Source organism: Arachis hypogaea, chromosome 1 (assembly GCF_003086295.3).
Source record: "Arachis hypogaea cultivar Tifrunner chromosome 1, arahy.Tifrunner.gnm2.J5K5, whole genome shotgun sequence".
Classification (NCBI taxonomy): domain Eukaryota; kingdom Viridiplantae; phylum Streptophyta; class Magnoliopsida; order Fabales; family Fabaceae; genus Arachis; species Arachis hypogaea.
Genome location: NC_092036.1, coordinates 111,853,683 through 111,881,528, shown reverse-complemented (window position 1 = coordinate 111,881,528; position 27,846 = coordinate 111,853,683). Strand labels below are relative to the sequence as shown.

Sequence of the window (27,846 nt, the reverse complement as noted above, 5' to 3'; positions counted from 1 at the left end):
TCATAGAATGGCTCTTCTTCATAGTGTATTGGTGGAGGTTGTTGCCAAGAAGATTGATCATATGCATATGGCTCCTCCCACCTTTGGTTATCCCATCCTTGATACATTTCTTCATTGTAATCTCCACTTCCTACAACATAATTGTAATCACACTCATAGCCAAAGTGAGAATTCATGATAGCAAAAGAAGGCAAAAACAAAAAAATAGTAACAAATAAAGAGAACAAACTAAAAACTAACAAAGAAGCAAAAAGTAAACATATTCACAGTATTCACATATATACAATAACCAATAACATAACACCATTGCAATTCCCCGGCAATGGCGCCATTTTGATGATTAGATTTTTGACGGTTTATAATTTCACTAAGGAAATCTCGTTGTAAAGTATAGTTTCTAAACCAACAATAATCCTCTCATGCAAAAATTTGTTTGTCACAAGTACAAACCCCTAAAATCTATAAACCGAAGTATTTAAACAGCGGGTCGTTCTCCCTAGGAATTACAATAAAGTGTCTTGTTATTGGTTGTGAGTTGTTTTGAGGTTTTTGAGATTTTAGACAAGAAATATAAATGGCAAAGAAAATAAACTAACAACTAATAAAACTCTTGGCAAGATATGAGAACTAGAAGTCCTATCCTAGTTATCCTTCTCAATTGTGATGAGAATTGTGTATTGCTCCCACTTAGTTAACCTCTAACCATGGAGGAAAGTCAAGTGGATGAATCAATTTGATTCCTCAAGTCCTAATCAACTCCTAAAGGAAAGACTAGCTTTAAAGGCATTCAAATCAATTAGCAACTTCTAATTATCAATCAACAAAGGAATTAGATAACTCAAGAGTCACTAATTACTCTACCTAGGCCAAGAGGAACAAAACCTACACTAAAATCCAACCAAGCATTTCATCAAAGACTTGGGAGGCACAAAAGAAAAGCAAAGAAAATTGACAACGAGAATAGAATCTAACAACATTTATGGCAATGAATTAACAACAACAATTAAAAGAAACACATTTATTATGAATTACCTTTTATTGAATTGGAAGAAAGTAGAAGGAACAATAGTAGATCTACAACAAAACATAAGAACAACATAAAGGAAATTACAACAAAAGAATGGAAGAAGAATGAATGTAACTACAAGGAATTGAAAGGTAGAAGTAGAAGAAAGCAAAGATTAAAATCTAGATCTAAGAACTAAACCTAATCCTAATCCTAATTCTAGAGAGAAGTGAGAGCTTCTCTCTCTAGAAACTAACTCTAAAACTAAACTATGCTAAACTAAACTAATGGTAATTAGATTGTGTTTCCCTCTTCATTCCTTGGGTTAAATAGCATCAGAAATGAGTTGGATTGGGCCCACAAGGCTTTAGAATTCGCTGGCCACGTTTTGCTTTAAGTGAACCAGATGGCAGCAACGGTGCGTGCGCGTACTATGCGCGTGCGCGCCACCATACGTGTAGCAACTATGGCAAATCTTATATCGTTTCGAAGCCCCGGATGTTAGCTTTCTAACCCAACTGAAACCGCATCATTTGGACCTCTGTAGCTCAAGTTATAGTCGTTTAAGTGCGAAGAGGTCGGCTTGACAGCTTTCCGGTTCTTTCATTTCTTCATGAGTTCTCCAACTTTTCATGCTTCTTTCTTCATTCCCTTGATCCAATCTTTGCCTCATAAACCTTAAACCACTTAACAAACATATCAAGGCATCTAATGAAATCAAGGAGAATTAGATTTAGCTATTTTAAGTCCTAAAAAGCATGTTTTTACTCTTAAGCATAATTAAGGGAGAAGTTATAAAACCATGCTATTTCATTGAATAAATGTGGGTAAAAGGTCATAAAATCCCTTAAATCAAGCACAAGATAAACCCTACAAATGGGGTTTATCAATTCTTTCCAAAAGGGAGTCTAAGACAAGGTGACCCTCTGTCATCATACCTTTTTTTATTGCTATAAATAAGCTTTCACAATTTATTGAGAAAAAAGTGCAATCGAAAAATTGAAAAGCAATAATGGCTAGAAATAAAGAATCATTCATCTCTTACCTACTTTTTGCTAATGATCTCCTCTTTTTTGCTGAAACTTCCTATGAACAAATAAAAATCATTCTGAAGTGTTTAGATAATTTTAGAGTCGTCTCTGGTCTGAAGGTTAGTGCAGCGAAAATATCCATCTTTTTCTCAAAGAATGTGGATAAAAATACTAGAGAAGATATCATCAAAATTAGTGAGTTTGAAGAAACCACAAACATTGGAAGATACCTGAGAGTTATGCTAATGAACAGTGAAAAAGGAAAGGAGCGTTTAAAGGGCACCCTTGATAGAGGAGTGACAGCAAAACTAAAGGGTTAGAAAGCTAGTTTCTTATCAATGGCAGGTAGAGTGACTCTTGCTGAATCAGTGATTGGATCGGCGGTCAATTTTGATATAGATCACTCTCTATTACCAAAAGGGATATGCAAGAAAATTGAGAAGCTTCAGAGAAATTTTATTTGGGATGAAGAAGAAGGGAGAAGAAGTTTACATGTGGTGGGATGGGAAACTATATGTAAACCAAAAAATTTGGGAGGTCTGGGGCTCAGGAATTTATCTATTGTGAATAAGGATTTCATGATGAAGAATATCTGACGCATGATAATTGAAAAAGATGAATTATGGGTAAGAATCCTCAATGACATCTATGGTAGAAATCAGGATATTTTGCAGGCGATGATTAGTAAAACTAATGATTCTTCGATGTGGAGAGACATGACAAAGTTGTGGGATGAATTTAAGAAGCATCTTGTAGTTCTTTTAGGAGATGGCCAATCAACTAATATTTGGAAGGGTTCTTGGATTAGAGGAAGCCCACCTCTTATCCAATGTACAATTGCACCGATTGAAGATAACATAATCAACATAAAAGTAGTTGAAGCAATTAAGGAAGGCCAAAACTGAAACTATGAATTACTGGAACAATATGTTTTAGGTGACATTTTACAAAGAATTAGAGTTATACTTTCTCCTGATAATAACTTGGGAGAAGATAGTGTCGTTTGGAACTTAACCAAAGATGAACAATATACCATATCAAGCAATTATAATGGTCTAACGTGTCATGGAGAGCCAACAGATCAAGCCTGGGACATCATATAGAGGTGGCAAGGCTCTCAACGTATAAAACTTTTTATTTGGATGACACTTCATCAAAGACTAATGAAAGATAGAGGAGAGCTAGGCTTGTTGGAGCCAGTCTGGATTGCCACAGATGTACCAAAGAGACTAAGACTCTCTTGCATGTGTTGCGGGATTGTCTGGTGGCATCTCGAACCTTGGCAAGCATCGTACACCCATAGCATCTTTAACTCTTTTATATAGCTCCCTTCAACTTATGGATCCATTGAAACTTGACAATGGATATCAGAAAAGCCAATAACCTTAAACAATAGAGGATAATTTTCATGATAACCTGTTGGTGGCTGTAGAGATGGAGGAATAAGGAGATTTTCTCCTCCGCATTTCAAAGGCCAACTAACATAGTTCCTGTGATCCTGAATTATGCCAACATGATTTTGGTAACTTTTGGAAAGCAGCCTAGGCTAAGTTAAATTCGGATGGGGGCTGCGAAGGAAATCCAGGAAAAGTAGGGTGTGAAGGCTTGATTAGAAACCATCAAGGACGATGGGTGGCCGGATTTATGGTCTTAGTGGACACTTGCACAACCTTTCAAGCGGATCTATGGGGATGTATCATGGTTTAAGAATAGCTTGGGATTTAATACTTGTTGTGGAATTAGATTCATAAGTGGTGATTTCTGCCGTGTGTGGGAAAGAGAAAAAGGAGAACCACCCAGATCAATTGGTGAGAAGAATTATACAATTTCTGGATAGAAACTAGATTATCAGAATTCAACATGTGTATAGAGAGAAAACTCATGGAGCTAATTTCTTGGCGAAGGAGAGCTTGAAATTATCGACGGGATGCATATTCATAGATCAATCCCCAACTATGTTTTTTTTTGTCGATGGATTGGACAACCCCCAATCCTAGTATCCCGTGAAGTCTTTGTAGTGTAATCTTTTCTTTTCTTTGGTCTTCCGGCCCATATATTACCAAAAAGATAACATAAACAGAGAAGCAATAGACCTTTTTCCATGAAACTAGAAGGAGCTACTTCGTTCTTAGCCTCATCGCCAGAGGGAATTAGGATCCTACACTCTGCTTTCTTGTTGCTACTATGGCCATCATGGATGGCTTCCATCACTATGACTCTAATGATAGGTATTCATATTTATGGTTATGCCGATGGAAAGAAAAATTATGAGAGATGGGTGATAGCGAATTAACGACTCGGAGTGCTACTTGGAGTAAACTTTTGTTGCTGGCTTCCTTCTCCATGATCTTCGGCACCTTCCTTGGTGGATTTAGGCTCCAATTTTTTGGCGAAATTCCACGCTCCTTCATCTCTGGAATGACATGTGCTAGTTGATTCTCCTACCATGGTGTCCAAGTAAAGTCACATAGAGGAAGTTCATGGATCAAATATTAGATATCTTGAATAATGGCATCTATCTCCCAGTAATCATTTTCGTTCTTGATCGCCTCCACTAAAATAAAATTAATTAAGATTAAATCAAGTGATGGTATGGGAGACAAAAATGAGAACCTAACCTGACTTTCTCTCAAAATCATGAAAAATTGTGTCAATACAAAAAATGACTTTGCTAGATAATCAATTAGGATATCAATCGACTGATGCATGAGCATCTTTAGTAGTTTTATTTGTTACTTTTTGAATAAAGTTAGTGGTTTTCTTGTTATAATTGAGATTTTTGTGCTTTAATCAATGTTTCTTAGAGTTGCTTTGTGATTTGATATGATTAGGAAGTTATTGAAAGATTTTAGGCAAAAACAAAGAAGGAGAAAGACAACCAAAGAAGCCCTTAGGATAACCAAAGAAGAAGGCATACAAAAGAAAGCAACCTCCCAGGGAACCAAGAATTGAAGACAAGTACAAAGAGAATTTGTGTATATTGTCACCATGTCCTCTTCATATTTGAGTGAGCATAACTTGATCTACAAAGGTCCAAATGAGCAGTTCCAACAGCATTAGAAAGCCAACTTTCAGAACTTTTCAACGATATATAATAGTCTATAGTGGACATGTGTCTAACGCAGCCTTCTCATGTATTGAATGCATCCCCATCTCAAGCGCAAGCTTTCCTGTGCCTCACTTGCCTTCCCTGTGCCTCACTTGCCTTTCCTACGTCTCACGCAGCCTCCAAACCTCACTTCCAGGGGATACCCTCTCTCCTTGTGTCTCATGCAAGCTTGCCTACGTCTCACACAGCACTCCAGAGACCTCCAAGATCTTAAATTTGGGCCTGCATTTCACGCATGCCACCTTGCGTCTAACGCATGGCTTGGACCACCTCCAAGGACATCTCATTCTTTCACTAATCTCTCCAATTTCAAGTGCTCTCTTTGACTGGCCCAAGATTAAGTTAAAGTCCATGATTTCAACTAAGCAAGACATCAAGTTTTGGACTTCAAATTACAAGAAAGATCACTAATTAGTTAAGAGTCATTAAGAAAAGATTTGATTTTATTTTGATTTAGTTTGAATTTAAATTCTAGATCATTGTTTAGGTTTTAAAGTAGTCCTAAACTTTGTCTACGGGCACCCCAATTTCCACCACACTTTACATTTTTATTTCCATTTCACCATAAGCAACTAATCTCCTTTGTTAAGGATATGAGCTATGTTCATCTTTTTATGGATTATTAATCTAAGTGTTTTACTTTATTTGAGGTTTATATTTTGATCTATTTCATGATTGAATTTTCGTTCTTCATCCCTAAAGATTTAGAATTATTGAAAGATATTCTAACTCCGTTTTGGATTCTAAATATTGTTTTGGAAAAAGTAATATTGGAATTAACTCTAAAACTCTTTCTCACGACTTTTTGATTTAACTAGAAATAGTGTTTCAAAGAGTGTGCGGCACTTTGTGATTTTCAATTGCTCTAACTTGAACAAGTGACATAAAATTTGGATTGAAAACTTTTGGAAATCATTGCTTCTCATAAGTTTCAATTATTTAGGACTACTTTGGATAAGTGACATAAAATTCAACCTAAGGACTATTCTTGAATCTTATTTGAAACTAAATCAGTTTTGTGCTTAACCTCTTTTTTTAAATAATTGACTAAGAAATTAGTGATTGATTAGGTTAAAGAGAAATTGAATTGCCAAGGAATTGGAATTTGATTATTTATGATTTGTCGTAATCAATCTTTGCATGCTTCGAATAAATGAACACAATGATTGTTTTTCTAAAGAGTGAATATGTTTAAAAACCTCAACATCCTTACCATCACTATTCTCATTCACTCATTGTTTGCTATTTTATTGCCTCTATTTACACATTTGTCATAATTCCTCATTCATTCCTCTGTTTCTTGATTTGTCTAATTAGAATAGTCAATTAATCATTCCTCATGTTTAACAAAAGAAACACACTAAGTTTAATAAAAAAATCCAATTTTTAACAAAAAATCCCACAATTACCTTTGAATGTATTCGTTGTAATAGTCAACGAGGGAGTTCTTTGTCGACCTTTCATGACAATCGACTCATGGGAAGAGGGGCCGGCATAGGGCTGATGGATGGCGTGGTTGGGCATGGCGCAGCGACGGACTACTGAGAAGAGACGCTGTTGTTGACATAGGTGGGCATGGTTGTTGACATCATCTTCGACGAGGAGGAAACGCGGGAGGTTGCCTTGTCGGGAGAACGGTCATCACTGGGTCGAGGCGGGCAGTCAAGTTGCACGGGACAGCGACGACGCGTGGGACTCCTTTTGTGGGGGCTGTGGTCATTGTTGCCATCGAGATGACACGCGGTCTTGCTGTTGTGGTGAGAGAGTCGTCGGCACCGGTTGGGAGGCGGCTGTGCAACCGCATGATCCAAAGTGACAACGTGAGTGAAAGTGGAAGAGAAAGGTGAGTGAGTGTGCAGTTGTTTTTTTAATTTTATTATATGAAAGTGAAAAGTGAAACTAGGTTTAGGTTTGGATAGGGTGTGGGGTGGTTTTTCATATTATTGGACTTTTTTTGTTGCGACCTACATTGTATTTGCCAGAGTTAGCTGGCTCCAGTGTTAATGGTCCCAAAACGTCTGGATTATTAAATGGTCCTAGTAATAAAATATGTTTTTTTAAGTATTTTAATAATTGTGAAATAGTCCTTAGTTAAGTTTTTTTGTAATTGACCCTTCATATATTATTTAATTTTAACATTTACTCGATATTTTATTTTTATTATTGTATTTTTCATGATATATTTTATCTTTAAAATTCTATCATTAAGTTTTACAAAGATCAATCTTAAAATCAATTTTATTTTAATTTAAAAATTTTAGTTTTATCTTTTTCAATCTTAAGATTACTAATTTCATAATCTATTCATCATTAATTTATTTTTCAATTACCTAATTTTATAAGTGTAATTGTTTATGAATCTCTCTACTATGATTATCAATTTTTTTTGCAGCGATGATCATCGTTTATAAATTAACAGGTATACGATCTTTGAAGTTGAAGAAATTATAATATGTAAAAAAATCAGTCAATTTTTCATTGAAGAAATCAGTTGATTAGTAATTAGAAATCTTCTCTTTTAAATTGTTTAAAAAACAATCGATTGGTTCGTGATGAATATTTTTTAAAATTGCTCGTAAAGTAAGAAATTCCAAAAATTGATTGATTAGTTAAAATTTTTTTTTATAACAATCGATTATTTTGTGAAAAAAAAATTAACTTTTGTGCAATTGAATCGATTTTATTATCCATTCAATTAAGGGAGATTCTATGATGCTTACTAAAAAAATTAACATAACATGCTGTCCTTATGTGTTAATTGTTGAGAATTATTAGAGACTATTTTTTTTAAATAAAAAAGGAAAATAAGATTAAATTAAAGTAATATAACAAAAATTTTATTATAATAGTTTATTATAATAATAAAAATTTTGAGAAATTTTTTAAATAAATTAATTAAATATTTTATTTATCAAAATATATTATTATAAAAATATTTATTAATTAATGTAATATTATTTATTCCATTTATATTAAAAAAAATGTATATACATATATTTTGTTTATATTATAAATAAAATAATATAAACAAAATATTAAAAAAGTCTATTAATGTCTGAAATAATAATAAGTATAAAATTAATTAAAATAATAAATATTTGATATTTTTATTATAAAATTGTTAGAACATAAAACCTAAATGAGTTATGTAAATCGATTTTAGTTTTTAAAATAATCCAAAATAAACTATAAATACGATCTTTTTAGTTATCCAATAGTTTATTCACAACAGCATCATGAATAAAAAAAGAATAAATTATTATTTATTAAAATTATATTAATTTAATAAAATTAAAAATTATTCAACAAAATTATTTATTATATCATTTTAATAATTTTATCAAATTTAATTTTAATGAATATAAAATTAATTTATATATTTTATGAATTAAAATATCAATGCTTGAATCTTTTATATTGAAGTTTATAATGATTAATCAAATTATTTAAGTTTAATTATTTTTTATGATAAAAAAATAAAACAAGAACTCATATTATATTTGTACAAAAAACAACTCTAAAAAAATGATATAAGATCAATAGTTTAGATTTAAGTATTAATTCCACACTCGTAAGCTATATTTTTTTGTCGAACTTAGGATGTAAATAAGATACATATTAATTTTTTTTAGCCAATTTTATTTAAAGTGTAAATAAGATACTTATATATCTATTTAATTTTTATGATAGACTATTGAATAACTAAAAAGATATAATTTATAGTTTACTTTGGATTATTTTAAAAAGTAAAATCGATTTACATAACTCATCTAAATTTTATGTTTTAACAATTTTATAATAAAAAATCAAATATTTATTATTTAATTAATTTTATACTTATTCTTATTATTTCAGACATTAATAGACTTTTTTAATATTTTGTTTATATTATTTTATTTATTTTATTTATAATGTAAACAAAATATATGTATATACATCTTATTTTTAATATAAATAGAATAAATAATATTACATTAATTAATAAATATTTTTATAATAATATATTTTGATAAATAAAATATTCAATTTATTTATTTAAAAAATTTCTCAAAACTTTTATTATTATAATAAACTATTATAATAAAATTTTTATTATATTACTTTAATCTTTTTTTCTTTTTTCATTTAAAAAAAATAGCCTCCAACAATTCTTAACAATTAACACACAAACATAAAATGTTATGTTAATTTTCTAGACTCCCCTCAATTAATTGAAGAAATAAATCAATTGATTGAATTTATACCTTCTAATTCATTGAAAGACTGTTTTGGTGATTTTGGTTCTTATTATACAAATCTTGCTGAAACAAGAAGCGCACAGGGAATTTGTTCTTCTTTAATTTAAACGTAATATAAAACCAGAATCTTTTTCTAGAACTTTCGCATTACCATTAAGAAGCGAACAAAGAATAAAATGAATGAACAAAATAGATAGAATTGACGGGGAAAAAGGCAATTGACAGCGAAAATTTTGTTGAGTTTGAGAAGGAAATTGAAGAAGATGCTGGAATCTCTGGATCAAATATGCATTAAAACAAAGATAAAGGAAAGATTTATGTAGAGCCGTGATTTTTTTTTCTTCAGCCTCTCCGCAGTGTTAATAATTACTTGGATGGTGGTTTTCCTGAAGTGGAAATCATAAGACATTTTATCGATTAATACTAATTTTTAGTCGAATTATTTAACACATATTATTACTTAGTAATTGATTAGTGTCAAATTAAATCGATTGGATTAACGACAAACACGATCTTTTCATCATTTAGGTATCGAATGGATAAAACAACGAAAGTCAATTATATTTTTCCTGTTGTTTTTAATTGTTAACGATACAATTATAAGAACATAAATAATGATTAATAGAATACTAATTTATAAAATAAAAAGTCAATTTTAAAATTAAATAATATATGATGAATTAATTAATAAATAAAATTAAATAAAAATTATTTGACAATTAATAAAAAATTAAAAAAATATATTTTGTTATTAGATTATTTTAATAGTCTAAACGTTTTAAGACTATTAAAATTTTTATCGAGTTAAATTGACATTCTAATTGATTTTTTAGACTTTTTTCTACAGCAAAACGGGTACTACTGGAGAGTGCGACAACAATGAAGTTCATCATGTGAAGATAAAATATAGCTTCATCACCATAGTAAGACCCATAATAATAATCTTAAAATCAATTTTATCATATGGGTAATCACCACGTTTGTTAATTATCTATATAGTTTTAGGATTTAATTCTTCTTGCAAAGTTGGGGTATTGTTTGTAATAAATAATGCAAGACTCTGTACGATAAAAAAATGTGAAATTTATTTAATGTAAATCTCATATTTCAGAAATAAATATTCTCACTCGTAGTTTAATAACGTTATTTATTATTTTTTAATATAAATTTTTGTAAATATACAAGACAAAAATTCATGTATGATACTTGTGGAATGACATTATAAAAAATAAGTGAATAATATATTTCTTTAATAAAAGATTTGCTAATTTGATATACAAATCAATGAATATATAATTTTTTTTAAATTATAATTTCTAAAATAATCCTTATGGATTATAAAAATAGTATTTGAATAATTTTTAGAGTAATCATGATATATATATATAGGTCTTGTTTATTTTGTCTCTCTACTGTATTCCTCATTTGCTATTCAAAAACTACAAATCATTCATGGAATATTCCTTATTTTAGTAGTTCATGATCAACATTATCTTAAATCAACTTGAATCAGTCCATACCATCTTTTTGTTCTGATAAATTGGAAGGTTTACAATAAAAGCATCTTAAAACATCCAAAGAAAAACACCAGATTTGTCATTCTATTTTTTTTTTCTTAAACCAAAAATTAAATATTATAGCACATCCTCTATCCAAGGGAATTTTCCTTCAAACACCATTAACCATTATACACCATTAACACTCCTTTCATATTTTTTAGATACATGATCAAGTTCAATGCTACTACTGTTATCATTGTTACCATCACCAACCCCTTTGTACTTATACCACTTGGCACATACTATAAAGTAACACAAATTAATCACTCCAACACCAGCAATTATGAAATAAAAGTAATCTAATCTCCCTTTGTTCAAATCCTGAGGTAACCAATTCCCAGTTGCAGATTTCTGTGTCACTTTATGAATAACTGAAATCAGCAAACTACTCAAATAACTTGATCCAGCAAGGCCACAGAAGAATAGTGATCCTGCAAGGCTTCTCATGTTTTCTGGAAACTGTTTGTAGTAAAATTCAACTTGTCCAACCAATGTGAATGCTTCAGATAACCCTGCTAGTGCTAATTGAGGGATTAGCCATGAACCTGACATTGAAGAAATTGCACCTTTTCTTGGCATAATTCCTAGTGGTTTTGTTAGAGCCATTGTTCTTCTTTGCTCTTCAACAATACCAGATACTATCATGCATAGTATTGAGATGAACATTCCAATTCCCATTCTTTGGAGAAGTGTGAATCCACCTTCTTTCTTTGTTACCTGTTACAATAAAGATAAATAGTTATCACTGCTAGGAATAGAAAAGGTTCTAGAATCTTTCTGGCTTGGTTATAATTTTTAACATTACTTACCCTTTGAAGAAGAGGCACAACTTTCCTGTCATAGATTGGAAGCCATATTGTCAAGCTAAGCATGGTGAAGATGGTGTAGGAGGCGGCTGGGATCTGGAAATTGGAGTGGAATAATCGCCGGTCGGATTGAAGGGCTTGGAACACCAGCATGGTGTTCTGTTGGACGATTGCGACGTAGTAGACGATGCCTGAAAGCCAAATTGGGATCACTCTTAGCAAGCATTTGAGTTCTTCCACTTGCTGTATGCTGCAAAGGTTCCAAGGATCAGATGCAGATCCATCCTGGTTTATATGATCTTGTGGGGTTACAATTGCAGCTTTGTCAAGGAACCTGTTAAAAATCTCAACATTTCAGAACAAATCACTTGACATGTTCAAAATTTATGTATCTTTTTTAGAAGAATCTCTTACTCTTAGTTACCTGAATTGACATGTGTGAGGAAGCTTGGAATTGATAGAGTGTGGAGGCATATAATCAAAAAGTGAAAGCAATGGATCCTGATCAGGTAAATTCAATCCCCTTTTCTTGAAAGAAACAACCACCACTTGAACAATACTAGTTACAGGGCTACCAGTTGCTTTAACCTTCACATATGACTTGCTTCCCAAGTAATAAACGACACACGAAAACAGCATCAATCCGGCAGGGATTCCGAGCCCCACAGCCCAGCTCACATTGGACTGAATATACACAATCAATGACAGAGACACCATCTGTGCAAATGTGAATGTGAAAAAGTACCAATTGAAGAAGCTATTGATTCCTTTCTTTCCTGACTCTGTGTTTGGGTTGAATTGATCTGCTCCAAATGCTAAGTTACATGGCCTTATCCCTGCAGCTCCAACGATAAGGAGCGCAAATCCGGCCAGTAGGAACGTCATTTGGCCGGCGTTTGGTCCTTCGCATATGGTGCTAGAGTTTCCACATTGTGGTGGATGCATGGTCTTGATTGCCGCTGTTAGTTGTATGGTAAGCAAGCCCTGTTTGGAGATACAAACATGAAGTAAATGCATGTTTCAAAGTGAAATTTGTATAATCTTTATTTTTGATATGGTCTTTTAACATATATCTTGTGGTGATTTCAATTCAATTAATGTAAATATGTAGTTATGTGAATTTGAACAGGATGCGCATACGTCGGCCAGGCCCAGATGTGCATTGGCCTAGCCTTGGTGCACATATGCTAGGCCAAGGTGCACGCGGGCCAGGCCTTCATGCTCGCCGACTAGGCCTTAATAACTAAATTCACATTTAGTTGTACTTGTACTGCAATCCACCACCATGTGATTTTAGTGATGAACTTGCTATTAGGTTTTTGAATTCCATTTTGTGTAAAGTGATATATCTTTGGTTTATTTGGATCTTTTTGAGTTAACTACTATCCACCAATGATTAAATTGAATTAGGGAATAAAGTGATTTCCAAAGTAAGATACTTAAAGTATGTATTACATACACTTAAAATGAATACAATATTAGATTAAATTAATACCAGAAAGGAGGCAACAGTGCAGAATCCAAGAGTCTTGAAGCGACCAAAATATGTGTCACATAGAAAAGCTCCAAGCAAGGTTGATAAACTTGCACTACCATTGAAGATGTTGATGATGTTTGTAGCAGTGATACTATCCAAGTTGAACACTGTTGTAAGATACACTAGCAGGTTTGCTAAGGTTCCAATTGTTCCCAGCTTCTCAAAGGTTTCATTTCCTGCATGAATTTGATTTAATAATAATGTAACAAAGAAGCTAACCTAAGTTTATTTGACTTGCTTACCAATGATGAAGGGCATTACTTTCCATCCCCTGTATGTAATCTTGTTATTTGACTCGTCTTGGTTTGTAATAACAACACTTTTCTCATTGTTTTCTAGGCTTTTCCTCTCATTTTTTTCTTCCATGGTTTCTTTTTTGCCAACAAGGTTCATGGATATGGGAATTGCTATTTAAGAAAGCCAAAGAAGAATGAGGATGAAAAGATTAGAAGCTCTGAAGTGATGGAGAGAGATCTAAACCACATAAGTAATTCCTTTCTTTCTTTCTTTCTTTCTGTTCTTTTGGACACTAGCAGTGTTTAATTTATTTTCTCAGTAGCTTGTTATGAATTTATAGGTGTGAAGCGCAGTTTTATTTTATTTTTTGTTTTGCGTTATATTTTCGATTGAAAAAATGATATCATATACTTATTTTTTTTAAATTAATAGGTCAAAAATTAAATTTAAACTTTATTTAACAATTTGTCATTAATCAGTATATTACTATATACGCAAAGTAGAATACGGGAGACTCTAATTGAAGATTTCGTTCTATCTAATAATAAAAAGAATATGAGTCGATTTAGTATATTATGTAAAATAAATAATTCTATTTTTTTCCCTTTAAATTTTGGTGTCAATTTAGCAGCCATGAAAAAAGAGGGGCATGGAGGATTTGAGATTGAGAGGGCCTCACCTTGTTCTCATCTTCTCATTGTGGGTCTCACCCTTTAACTACAATAATTTGATAAATTTACACTTTTCCCTAAAAAAAAATTTCTTTCTATTAACTAAAAAAAGTCAAAGGGTAATGTTTTACTAACATAAGTTCTCAAGACATCCATTGCCAGATTAAGAAATTTAAGTTGGAATATAAAAATTTGTATAATTAAATATTGTATTATATATTTAGTGTTGTTGGTTTCTTTTATTATTTCTAATAAAATTTTATTAAAAAAATGATAAATAGATTTTTGACTTTTTGATTTGCAGATATTTAAATTTTTAAAAATTTAAAAATATATTTAAATTCTTGATATTTTTAAAATTTGGATATATCGATCCCTCGTATTTACTTAGGTCAGTCAGACTCAATAAAAAAATCAAATATGACTCCTGTTGTCCTGATCTAGTTGATAGGGATATACATGTGAGAAAGTTTTAAAAATAGGACAAATTAAACCCAAGGATCAATGTGTCTAAATTTTAAAGAACTTAAATGTATTTTTAAATTTTCAGAAACTTAAATATCTGTGGACCAAAAAGTCAGGGATCAATTTATAATTTTTTTAATTTTGTTTAACAAATATTAATTTATAATAAAAATATAACTTTATATTTTAATATTATTGATAACAAAAATTATTTTTTTTCCTCTAATATTTTCTTTGTATGCCTTTAAAATAAATTAGTAAATACAGTATGTAAAATATATTCATATTAAAAAATATTTTACTTAATATGTTCTAATTTATAAAAAAATAAATAAAGTTTAAAATAAATTAACTTTATATATATATTCTTAATACTTTCAATTAGAAATTATTATAAAAATTAAAATATTTTTATATAATAATAGATGTAAGAATTTAAAAAACTAAAAGATAAAAGAAATAATAAAAAATTATTGAACAAAATGATTTGACCTATAAAAATATATTGTTATTAGTGGAAAAAAGCTAATAAGATTTAAAAAGTAAAAAATGAGATTTAAACTTAGGTTTTGCAGTATAAAAGGTTTACTAGAAAATTATTAGAATAGTAAGACTATCATTAATTTTTCTTATACCGTCTAATTTATAATGAAAGCTTGAAATCTATTAGAGGGGCTATGGCCACCACTTGCCCTCTTGTCCGCCTCTGAATATATCCAAATTAAACTTAGATTTGGCAATATCTAAGACAGAGTATATATATATATATATATATATAAAAGAAAAGATAAAAAATACATTCTTAAAAGATATATTTTCTCATTTTTTTATAATGAATTCAATCTTTATCGTTAGATGAGATTTGATAAAAAAAAATAATAAATAAACTTGAATATAAAAACACAAAAAATAAAAAAGAATAATCATACGAAGCCGTAGATAACACACATGTATGATGACCCTAGTGAATATTGGACTTGAATCAAACAAGACGAGTGGTTGAAACAATGTAATCTCACACGCTTCTTTTAACCAAAGTGATTAGATATTGCTTGTTTAATTTGACAATGATTGAATGAATGCTTATATCACCTTAAACTTTCGTGGAATGAATGACTCAAATCCTATACACACTTCACTCACACGTGACATACTCGTGCAAACAATAATTGTTCCATCCTTTTCGTTTCAAAATATATATATGTTCATGGTAAATTTTATGGTGCTTATAAATTAGTGTCTAAATTTTATTTAACTTACTTTTTATAATAATTTTTAATATTTAATAATTATTTATTTTTATATTTTTAAATTTAAATATTAATTTTTAACTCTTTTTAATAAGTTACGTAAATATTTTTACACACTATAACAATCACCTATGTTCATTTGTCAAAACCACGTGTGTTCTGACCAAATCTTGAGATCATTGGTAAGAAGATATTGTTTCATGTGAGCTGTTCGATTATTGCATCATCACTACAACATTAACAAACAAAAACGCTATCAAAATAAGTAGTGAGACTCGCGCGGAGAAAGTTATTACCCTTTTCCCCCTTCATTGAACAAAAAAAAGAAAAAAGAAAAAAAGAAAACTTATGTCTTTTATTTGAGTCCATACATTCACTTATGCATTTGTGTCATTATGTGTGTTCCGTGTGTGAAAGTAAGATAATTAGATTAGATATTGTTCATACCTTATCCTAATATTAAGGCCTAGGTCTAAATGAGCCAAAAGAGTTCAATTTAAAGATTGGTCTATGCTACTCGCGACTTCCTCAGAATAGGTCGGATTCTACTTTAAGAAAGTCGAGACCGAAGGTTAGCTGGCAGATAACACTTATTCAAATAAATAACTGTCTCTAAAATCTCGCAACCCACTTCTAGGAGCCATATCTCAACTTTCCTAAGATAAAGGAACGGTTATGTACCTTAAAAGGTGGAACTACTCCAACGGTGGTTATTGGTTCGCCACTATAAATACACTGACACCCCTCATGTATCTCTAAGTTCCAATATATTTAAACCTGCTATAAACCCTTTGCTGACTTAGGTATCGGAGTGTCTTTACAGGTACCACCCCCCATTCCTTCACACACACAAGTCGGACGGCAGCTCCCTAACACAATCCAGGTCGAAGATCTCCTCCTCCAGACGTTTGAGCCAACCTTACAAGGCCAGCCCATTAATCTCTGGTTACTCATCGTAACATTGGTGCAGTTGTCGGAGAACCGAGAGATCAACCAGTGATGGCAGACGACTTGCACGAAGATGAAAACACAGCGTCTGATTCTGAGCAAGAGAATCGGGACGTTGATAATAATGATAAAGCGATAGTCACTCACCAAGGGGTGACTAACCAGCACAAAGAAGGAACCTCAGGGGTGAAGGACCCAAAGAAAAACTCCTCTAAGGGGCATGAATCAGGAAAAGAAGGACAACCCCATGCAACTGACTTCATGGGATTGTTCTGTGGCCACTAGGGACGACGGGAGCAGTTGGAACAAGAATTGGAGCGACAACGAGAAGCGAAGAGGAATTTGAGAAGCGAGATTGAACGACAAAAAGAGCTTGAAGAAAAGCTCCTAAGACTAGAATCCGCTCTCCGAAGTCAAAAATCTCGTAGTGACCGAGAAGATTCTCCCTTGAGAGGAGAAAACCCATTCAGTGAGGACATAATGAGGGCAAAAGCTCCAAGGAACTTCAAAAGCCCTGATATGGACCTCTACGATGGAACTACTGATCCAAATCATCATTTAAGCAATTTTAAAAGTCGGATATATTTGGCCGACGCTTCTGATGCTACTCGTTGCAAGGCTTTCCCGACAACTTTGACGAAAGCAGCGATGAAGTGATTCGATAGTCTTCCCCCAAGGTCGGTCACCAGCTTCGACGACCTCTCGCGAAAGTTTCTGATGCGATTCTCCATCCAGAAGGACAAAGTAAAGCACGCACCGAGTCTCTTGGGAGTAAAACAGGAGGTCGGAGAACCTTTGAGGGACTACATGAAAAGGTTCAACAATGCGTGTTTGGAGATCCAAGACCTGCCCACGGAGGCAGTAATTATGGGCCTAGTAAATGGACTCCTAGAAGGTCCATTCTCCCAATCTATCTCGAAAAGGCACCCGACCTCCCTGAGTGATGTATAGGAAAGAGCCGAGAGGTACATCAACATGGAGAAAAATGCCAGGCTTCGAGAGCCAAGTTGGCGACCTGGGCACTCTCACTCATTAAAAGAGAAAGAGAGAGAGAGCCCAAGAAAAAAGAAGAAGTCAGCCTTGAAAGGCCTAGGAGATATCACTCTTATACTCCTCTACGAGTTCCCTAGTTGATGTCTACAGGAAAATTTGTCATACTGAAAGACTACCTCCCCTAAGACCCATCAAAAATAAAAGGGGGGAAGTCGGGACGATTACTGCGAGTACCATAAACTAAATGGTCACTCAACAAATGATTGTTACGACCTCAAAAATGTGATAGAAAAGCTGGTCAGAGAAGACCAGCTGGACAGATATCTCATGGAAAGGTCGGACCATCATGGCAAGAGAAAGCGAGATGACAAGGATCGAAGAGATCCACCACCACAGACCCCAAAAAGGCATATACATATGATCTAGGGAGGATTCGGTGGAGCCTCACAAAGTCATGTCGCAAGAGGCACTTGAAGGAAGTCGAGCTCCCGACCTCCCAACCATCTCCTTTACTAAAGATGATGGGCAAGGTATCATTCCTGCACATGATGATCCAGTTGTGATAACCATGATCCTTGTCAATGCGCATCTTCACAGAACCCTAGTGGATCAGGGAAGCTAAGCCGACATCCTGTTCAAACCGGCATTCGAGAAGCTGGAATTGGACGAAAAGGAGTTAAGAGCTTACCCCGATACTCTATATGGACTGGGGGATACGCCAATCAGACCATTAGGATTCATACCCCTACACATGACTTTTGGAAAAGGGGCAAAGTCCAAAACTCTAAGCATCGACTTTATAGTCGTCGATGTGGGTTCGGCCTATAATGCTTTAATAGGCAAAATAACCCTAAATCGGCTCAGAGCAGTGGTGTCCACCCCCTACCTTTGCATGAAATTTCCAACGCCAGAGGGAATAGCAACCATCAGGGGAGATAAAAAACTGGCGAGGAAATACTACAATGAAAGCCTAAACCTGAGAGGAAAAGGCAAGGAGGTTCACACCATTGAGCTCGGAGGAGGCAGAGCTAAGGAAGAGTTGCGGCCATAACCTGGGGGAAAGACTAAAGAGGTACCGGTAAAAAAAGAGGAAGGAAAAAATACCAACATAAGAGCCAACCTAAAAGAAGATCTGAAGCAGAAGCTCGTAAGGCTTCTACAAGAGAATTCCGACCTCTTTGCCTAGAAACCCCCTGACATGCCAGGGATAGATCCCGAACTCATGTCTCATAAACTTTCAGTATACCTCGGATCGCGACCTCTTCAGCAAAGGAGACGAAAGCTCGGGCCTAAACAAGCCCAAATGGTGGAAGAGCAAGTACAAGCTCTCCTGGAAGCCGGCTTCATTAAAGAAGTCAAGTATCCGACATGGCTAGCAAATGTGGTGCTGGTCAAAAAGCAAAACGGCAAGTGGAGGATGTGCGTCGATTACACTGACCTGAATAAAGCGTGTCCCAAAGACTCATATCCACTACCAACATTGATACCTTAGTAGACTCTGGCTCAGGGTATCAGTACTTGTCGTTCATAGATGCATACTTGGGATATAACCAAATCCCGATGTACAAGCCGGATCAAGAAAAAACATCATTCATCACGCCTAGAACAAACTATTGATATGTGGTCATGCCCTTCGGGATAAAAAATGCTGGAGCCACATAGCAAAGGCTGATGAACAAGGTGATGGCTCCTCACCTTGGGAACCTAATGGAAGTCAATGTAGACGACATGCTAGTAAAAACCAAGGATGAGGTCGACCTCTTGGCAGACCTCTTACAAGTTTTCAGCACCATAAGGATGCATGAGATGAGGTTGAATCCCGTAAAGTACACCTTCGCGGTAGATGCTGGAAAATTCTTGATATTTATGCTAACACAAAGGGGGATCGAAGCCAACCTTGACAAGTGCAAAGAATCCTAGAAATGAAAAGCCCGACTTGCTTATGGGAGGTTTAGCAGTTGAATGGCCGACTTTCAGCCCTCTCCAGGTTCTTGGCAGGATCAGCATTAAGATCCCTACCACTCTTCTCTCTACTAAGAAAATGATGCCAGTTCGAATGGACTCCTAAGTGAGAAGAAGCATTCCAAGAGTTCAAAAGGTTTTTAAGCCAACCTCCCATTCTGACCTGACCTATAGTTGGAGAAGAACTCGTCCTGTATTTATCCGTAGCCGACAAAGCTGTGGCATCAGCTCTAATACGGGAACACAAGGTCGGCCAGCATCCTGTATACTTCACCAGCAAGGTTCTACAAGGCCCTGAATTAAGGTATCAAAAACTTGAGAAGTTTACATATGCCTTAATAGTAGCCTCTCGAAGGCTACGGCCTTATTTTCAAGCCCACACAATAAGAGTTCGAACGAACCAGCCCATGAAGCAAATTCTTTAGAAAACGGATATTGCGGGCAGAATGGTTCAATGGGCCATAGAGCTCTCCGAGTTTGACCTAAAGTACGAAACTCGGACGGCAATTAAAGCTCAATGCCTCACCGACTTCGTGGAAGAATATGCAGGAGATCAAGAGGAAGCCTCCACTGCTTGGGAATTATATGTGGATGGATCTTCCAATAAAGTTGGAAGTGGTGCAGGCATAATACTAGTCAACCAAGAGGGAACGCAAGTGAAAGTCTCCCTCAAATTCGAATTTTCAGCTTCTAACAATCAGACAGAGTATGAAGCCTTGATTGTTGGGCTAAAACTAGCCGAAGAAGTCGAGGCGACCAAAGTGGTCCTGTTCAACGACTCTCAGGTGGTGACCTTACAAATCAATAGAGAGTACCAGGCAAACGACCCCAATATGAAGAGGTACTTGGACAAAACCTTAGAGTATCTCAGGCGCTTTGCAGAAACCGAGGTCAAGCACATAACCTAGGATCTCAACAGCAAAGCAAACGCCCTCTCCAAGTTAGCAAGTACAAAACCTGGAGGAAATAATAGAAGCCTGATCCAAGAAACTCTCCAACAATCCCCTGTTACAAAAATAGAGGGCAGACAAGAAGTCCTTGAAGTATCCGGATTGGACCTTGGATGGATGAACCCACTAATCGAATACCTGAAATTAGACATCCTACCGAAAGAGGAAAAAAAGGCCAAGAATATCCGGAGGGAAGCTCAAAATTACACTTTGGTAAAAAGTATCCTCTATAAAAGAGGGATATCTACACCATTGTTAAAGTGCATCCCAACCTCAAGGACAACAGAAGTCTTAGAAGAGGTCCATAATGGTATCTATGGAAACCATCTCAGAGCAAGGTCCTTGGCTAGAAACGTCATACAAGCCGGGTTCTACTGGCCGACCTTGCAGAAAGATGCCACCGAATTCGTAAAGAAGTGTCAGCCATGCCAAATGCATGCAAACTTCCACGTCGCTCCCCCCGAGGAGCTCATGAGCATAACTTCTCTATGTCCTTTTGCAAAATGGGGATTGGACATATTAGGACCCTTTCCCCAAGCGCCTGGACAAGTAAAATATCTAACAGTAGGAGTAGACTACTTCACAAAGTGAATAGAAGTAGAACCATTAGCCACCATCACAGCCCAGAGAAATCGGAAGTTCCTCTGCAAGAACATTATCACAAGGTATGGGGTATTCCACTTCATCACCACTGATAATGGCACTCATTTCACCGACTCTAGCTTCAGAAACCTAGTAGCCAGTATGCAGATCAAGCATCAGTTCACCTCGGTAGAGCACCCACAAGCAAATGGGCAAGCCGAGGCAGCCAACAAAGTTATACTGGCAGGGTTGAAGAAAAGGTTACAAGACGCAAAAGGAGCCTGGGCTGAAGAACTCCTCCAAGTACTATGGGCTTATCGGACTACACCTCAGTCTGCCACAAGGGAAACACCCTTCTGACTTGCTTATGGCATAGAAGCCATGATACCAGTTGAAATCAATGAGCAAAGTCCAAGGGTGAGCTTCTATGACGAGGTTGGCAATGTACAGGGCCACAAAGCAGAACTCGAGCTACTTACCAAAGTTTGAGAACAAGCCCAGATAAGAGAAGCAGTGCTAAAGCAAAGGATGACGAACAGATACAAAAAGAAAGTCATTCGAAGAAGCTTCACTCCAGACAACTTGTTGTTTATCAGAAACGACATTGGCATCAACAAATCTGGAGATAGAAAGCTTGCTGCTAACTAGAAAGGATCATACAAAATTAGTGAGGTCCTAGGAAAAGGATACTACAAGGTGACCAACTTGAACGACACAGAATTACCTAGGTCATGGCATGCTTGTAATATGAAAAGGTACTATAGTTAAAAGCGAACTCCATTCCCTGATGTACTCTTTTTTCCGACTTCATGATTTTTTTTCCAAAGAAAGGGTTTTTCTGAAGGGGGTTTTAACGAGGCATCAAAGTGGAGGCTAAGGGGCAATAATTTTCAACCCCTTAGTAGCAAAAAGTACCTTCATTAATAAATAAAGATTTTTTTCTACATCTCTTTGTAAATTCCATAAGTTATTTTCTTTCTATGAAATGCACCAACTTAAGTTTGACAAAACGTAAAAATCCCATGCCCGACCTACGTGGTCGGCAGGATAAAACGACGAGGTACAAGTCGGTGTAAAGAGGTTATAAAAGCAGATCATGTAACTTGAAAATATTATGACCAAAAAGTTGGAAAAGCCGAGAAGAATTGAAATGCACCGCGAAAATAGCCTAGGTTATGAATTCATGAGGAACACAAAAAAGAGATGAAAGGAAAAACCAGAAAAAAAAGGCACGAGCTATCTCAAGTCTTTTGAAAAATCCAAATAACTTAGACAAAACACAGCTCGCCAAGATAGAATGGTTTTTCCAAAAAAAAAGATAAAAAAATTTCTTTCTGTAAAAACCTAAACATAATAAAAAAATAAAAGCACGTACACCAACAGATCATAAAAGCCCTTATCCAAAAAAGGGCAAAACATTAAAGGCATTTTTTGTTTATGGCCATAAAGGCCAGAAAGAGTCAGGAGCAACCACCACTAAAGCAAATAATAAAATTGTTCAAAGAGGGGGCCACAGGCCGGGCCCCAAAAATAGCCAAACATCAATGAGAAGGAAGGTCAGCATCACCAGAGGGAAAGGAGGACGGATCAGCAGTAGGGGAGGACAGAGCAGTCTCTTCAGGATCTTGAGCAGGAGCCTCTGAAGAACTCGGCAGATATCCATCTTGCAGCTCCTCACGAGGAGGAGATTTTGTTATCCTCTGCCCGTGAGTCTTCAGATCGGAGTCATTCTCAGGTCGAGGAGGAGAAATGATAGCCCCATCCACAACAATCTTATCAGGATCGAGAGGAGAAAGGTCCAGGCCAGGAGCGATAACTCCGACCTGATCCTTAAAAATCCTCCAGGCCTCCTCCGAGCTCTCCGCCATGGAGTCTTCCAAATCCTTATAAGCCTCCCAACCTCTTGCCAGCTTCTTCTTTAGGTCAAGGTTCTCCCCAAAGAGCCAGACATAGTTTTGCTCTGCCTTCTCCTTAATGTCCTCTACCATGGCACACTGGCCCATCAACCTTTTCTCCCTTTCCTGAAGCTGGGTCCTCTCCTCCCTCAAGTCGGTGACCTCCTCCTCAAGCCTCTTCTCTTCCTCTTGATAAAGGAAGATCCTCCCCTCCAACTCCTCAACCTTTTGGGTAGAACTCAAAGAGTTAAGGGGAGTCTTTTCCAAAATATCAAGGAGTTTTGTGCACATCCCAGTAGCCCGAACACTCCCCTGAACCATAATATTAAGATGGTTTTGAATGAAAATATCATCCATATCAATTTGAGTATAGGAAAAGATGTAATTTCGAACGAATTTGGGACCATTAAAATTAGAACCTCCAGAAGAAGAGCCAGAAGTCTTGCACTTTTTCTTCTCGGGTTCAGGGAAAGATCGGGCCGGGGAGATGGGAGGAGGAAAAGAAGAAGAAAAAGAGGAGGATACCAAAATAGGATGAGAAGAGGTCCCCAAATCACGAGGAGGAGGAGGAGGAAGAGGAAGAGTGCCTGTAGCCCTCGCGGCATCAACCCGAGCTCGAGACCTCCTCTTGGCATCCTGGACCTTCTAGTAGGAGGAGCTGTAACCTTTCTTCACCATCTCTGAAAAGAAGAAAACAAAAAAGTTAGTCTACAAATTGGAAGACTACAAGTTGAAAATAACAAATCGGAACACTACAAGTTGAAAACAACAAATTGGAAGATTACAAGTCGGAAGCTATCGAAAACAAAGCTACCTAATTGGGTCCGCACAAAACTCGAAGACCCCTGAAAAAACTTTTTGGTATCCAAGTAAGGGGCTCTCCCCCAAGCTTCCCGGAAGAACCCCACTATGACCTCCTCAACCTCATCCAAATCATCTGGACCGTACTTCTCTATAGGAGAAGCCTTTTGCCAATATAAAGGAAAGAGGGGGCTAGAATGTTCATCAAGAAAAAAAGGGATGGTAACCCTCTGCTGCTTGGATTTTAAAGAAAAAATTCTTAAAATCATGAAAGGACTCGTTAAACATAGAGAAAATCCTCCGACCTTGAATGGCCCGGAAAGATACCCACTGTTGCTTATTATTTCGCCCACTGAAGGGCTTGGTCATATGAAAAAGATAAAAGAAAATCTTTAAAGAAGTCGAAAAATCTAATTCTCGACTAACAAGTTGGTAAATTTTCATGAAATCCCAAGAGTTTGGGTAAAGCTGGGTGGGAGCGACGCAGCAATGAGACAATACAGCTATTTCAAAGTCAGAAAATGGTAGAAGAACCCCCAGACGGGTAAACAAACAATCATACATAAAAAAGAAAGAAGGGTCAACTTTAGTAGCCTTCCCAAAACAAACCCGATCTTCAGGACCCGGAGTAATCAACTCATACTTGGACTCATCATCATCAGAGCCACAAATCCTATGGTGAGTGCGGAGATCGATGATATAATCTGTGTCTACTAAGGTGCTCTCCCCAAGAACAGTATCATCTACCCACTTAGAAACGTGAGAAGTCATCTTTTCCAGTAAAAAGAAATGGGAGAAAAGATGACAAGACCTACAGAGAAAAAATGGAAAAAGATCAAAAACAGGGTCTCTAAAGGGCCAAAGCAGTCCCTCAAAAAGAATAGATTCACTAGACCTACCAACAAACTTACTGCAAACACGCAAAACTCCTCTAAATGCGCAAAATAAAGCATTAAGAAGAGAGAAAAGCTAACCTTTGTTGGTAGAAGCAGAGGCAACAGCAATCGCAACACTCCAAGAAGGAAGGCTAAAACACTTTCTCTTTAAAAAGATAAGGATTGCAGGTGATGGATTTTTAGAAGACGAAAGAAGATAAAGAAAAGAGAGGGAAAAGTATTTATAAACATGCGAGGGGCAAAATGGTAAAATTGGCGCCATCATTAAAGAAATGCGCCGTTACCAATGTAACTGCTCCCACGTGTAAATACGAAAAACTCTAACGGATGTGACGTTTGATTAGATGCGACTGTTGAGAAATTTAAATCACGTCGATTTCAAAAATCACGATGGCTTCCATGACACATTGGCTACAAGCCCGAGTTCAAATACTCGAGCCCAACTCATAAGTGAAGGAGATCGAACTTGAGTAGGGGCATTGTTCATACCCTGCCCCAACATTAAGGCCCAGGTCAAAATGAGCCAAAAGAGCCCAATCCAAAGATTGGCCTACGCTACTCGCCGACCTCCCTAGAATAGGTCGGATTCGATACAGACTCCACTCTAAGGAAGTCGGTACCGAAGGTTAGCTGGCAGATAACACTTATTCAAATAAGTAACTGCCCTTAAAATCTCGCAACCCACTTCCAAGAGCCATATCTCAACTTCCCTAAGATAAAGGGATAGTTATCCACCTTAAAAGGTGGAACTACTCTAACAGTGGTTATTGGTTCACCACTATAAATACACTGACACTCCTCAGGTATCTCTAAGTTCCAATATACTTAAACCTGCTATAAACCCTTTGCTGACTTAGGCATCGGAGTGTCTTTGTAGGTACCACCCCCCATTCTTTCACACACACAAGTCAGACGGTAGCTCCCTGACACAATCCAGGTCGGAGATCTCCTCCTCTAGACGTTTGGGCCAACCTTACAAGGCTAACCCATTAATCTCCGGTTATCAATCGTAACAGATACAGTTTGACGCCAAATAAATGTTCCAAAAGCAACTAACTTAACTTACATGCATATTTAGTGTTTTGGATCACTAAAGGCAACCTAAGAAGCAACCACACTACCGAAATACGAGACATGACACAATATAAAATACGTAGATACACAAAAAAAATTATACAAGATATGAGAACATGACATATATATAAAATTAGATAAAATATTATTTTAGTTTTTAACATTTAAGTCAAATCTTAATTTAGTCTCTAATATTTCAAACGTTCTATTTATGTTCTAAAAAGTTTCAAATAGTTTTAATGTTATTTTTTTATTAAATTTACACAAAAAATTAACGGAATAAGTGACATAGACATTCTCAATATTATTGTTAAGTCATATCTTCTTCCTTCTGTTATAGAGACGTAACCAAAACTTTCTTAAAACATTTTTTCTTCTCAATTTTTCTTGTAAAAAAATCAAAAATCTTATTAATCAATCGTCAATACTCTAAAATAAAAAAAACTTTTACGTTAGTGATTAGTGATGTGTCAATTTTATTTATGCATTGAAACCAAACATTATTAACTCTTAAATATGCTAATTATTCATATCAAATTTAACAGTGGATAATATTGAATCCATTTGAAATTTTTGAGACTAAAATAAGACATTTGAAATATTTTAGGACTGAAAATGACGTTTAAAAATGACGTCTGAAACGTTAGGAACTAAATTACGACTTAATCCAAATGTTGGGAACTAAATAATATTTTAATATTTCATTCATATTAAAATATAAATGATATATTTTAACTATTTTTATATCTTTTTAATTATATAAAATATTTTAAATAATTTTTGGTATTAATAAATAATATATATACTATTTTTAAACTTATTGATACATGATGATATTTAAATATGTCTAAATATATTAAAAAAATATTTCATATTTTATATTAAGACATGATGAAACACTGACAATATCTGTGAACAAATATCGAATATAAGTATTGCATTTGGACACGACAATTTAAAAAAAGAATAAAGTATCGTTTTTATCCCCAATGTTTGGGATAATTTTTAAAGTTGTCCCTAACATTTCAGTCGTCCTATTTAAGTCTCTAACATTTCAAAATTGGTTCAATGTTGTCCTGCTGTTAAGGATTTGTTAACAGAATTGACGGTAGGACAAAATTGCTTATTTTCAAAATAAGCAAGAAATGAAGCTTTTTGATAAGAAAACACACATAGGATTCAAGTACGATTCAATCGGGCCCAAACCAAGCCCAAACCAGACGCTCAATCCTTCGAGCAAGGATGTCCGACGGTTGTCCTCTCAAGCTTGGCAACCCCTACTTGCCTAAGCACACACCCGGCGGCTGCTCCTAGAAGCCCGACATCCCCTCTCTAAATTGCATGCACGCCCGACAGCTCTCAATGCAAGCTCGGCGTTCCTTCACTTTCCAACCACAAGCCGGGCATCCTTATTACCTCCAAGCCCAAGCCCGGCCTACAAGTATCTCTGGAAGGTGTAATTGGACTTATGCCCAAAATCTCCCACACAAGGCCGGCGGGAAGACATCCCTCAACTCTCAGAATTCAATACTTCAACAATTGATAAGACCCAAATTCAGTTATCAAATCATTAGAAGGCTTAATCTCATCTGAAGATTGAAGATTCAAGAGATTAGTTATCACTAATTCCTTCTAGAAAATATGAAGATTTGGTTGTTAGGAATTATTTTTAGAATTAGATTTCAATTACTGTTTTGGTTTGAATTAAAAGTAAGAAGTTAGCTATCTTATCCTTTCAAGAGATAAGATTAGGGTTAGTTTTGAATATGAATTCTAGAACTTAGGATATAAATAAGTGAACCTTGTTCACAATAGGAGGATCGAACCATCCTTTTG

General features: G+C 35.3%; 1 protein-coding gene across 1 annotated transcript; it reads right to left on the bottom strand.

Annotated features, from left to right (window-relative positions):
- Positions 1-10,957: 10,957 nt before the first annotated feature.
- On the bottom strand, positions 10,958-13,902 carry LOC112710625 (protein NRT1/ PTR FAMILY 2.9). The gene is made up of 5 exons (XM_025762921.3): positions 13,529-13,902; positions 13,245-13,462; positions 12,174-12,733; positions 11,753-12,083; positions 10,958-11,660 (listed from the first exon to the last, which is right to left on the bottom strand). The coding sequence occupies exons 1-5, from the start codon at positions 13,677-13,679 to the stop codon at positions 11,070-11,072; spliced, it is 1,851 nt and encodes a 616-aa protein (XP_025618706.1). The 5' UTR covers positions 13,680-13,902; the 3' UTR covers positions 10,958-11,069.
- Positions 13,903-27,846: the final 13,944 nt, after the last annotated feature.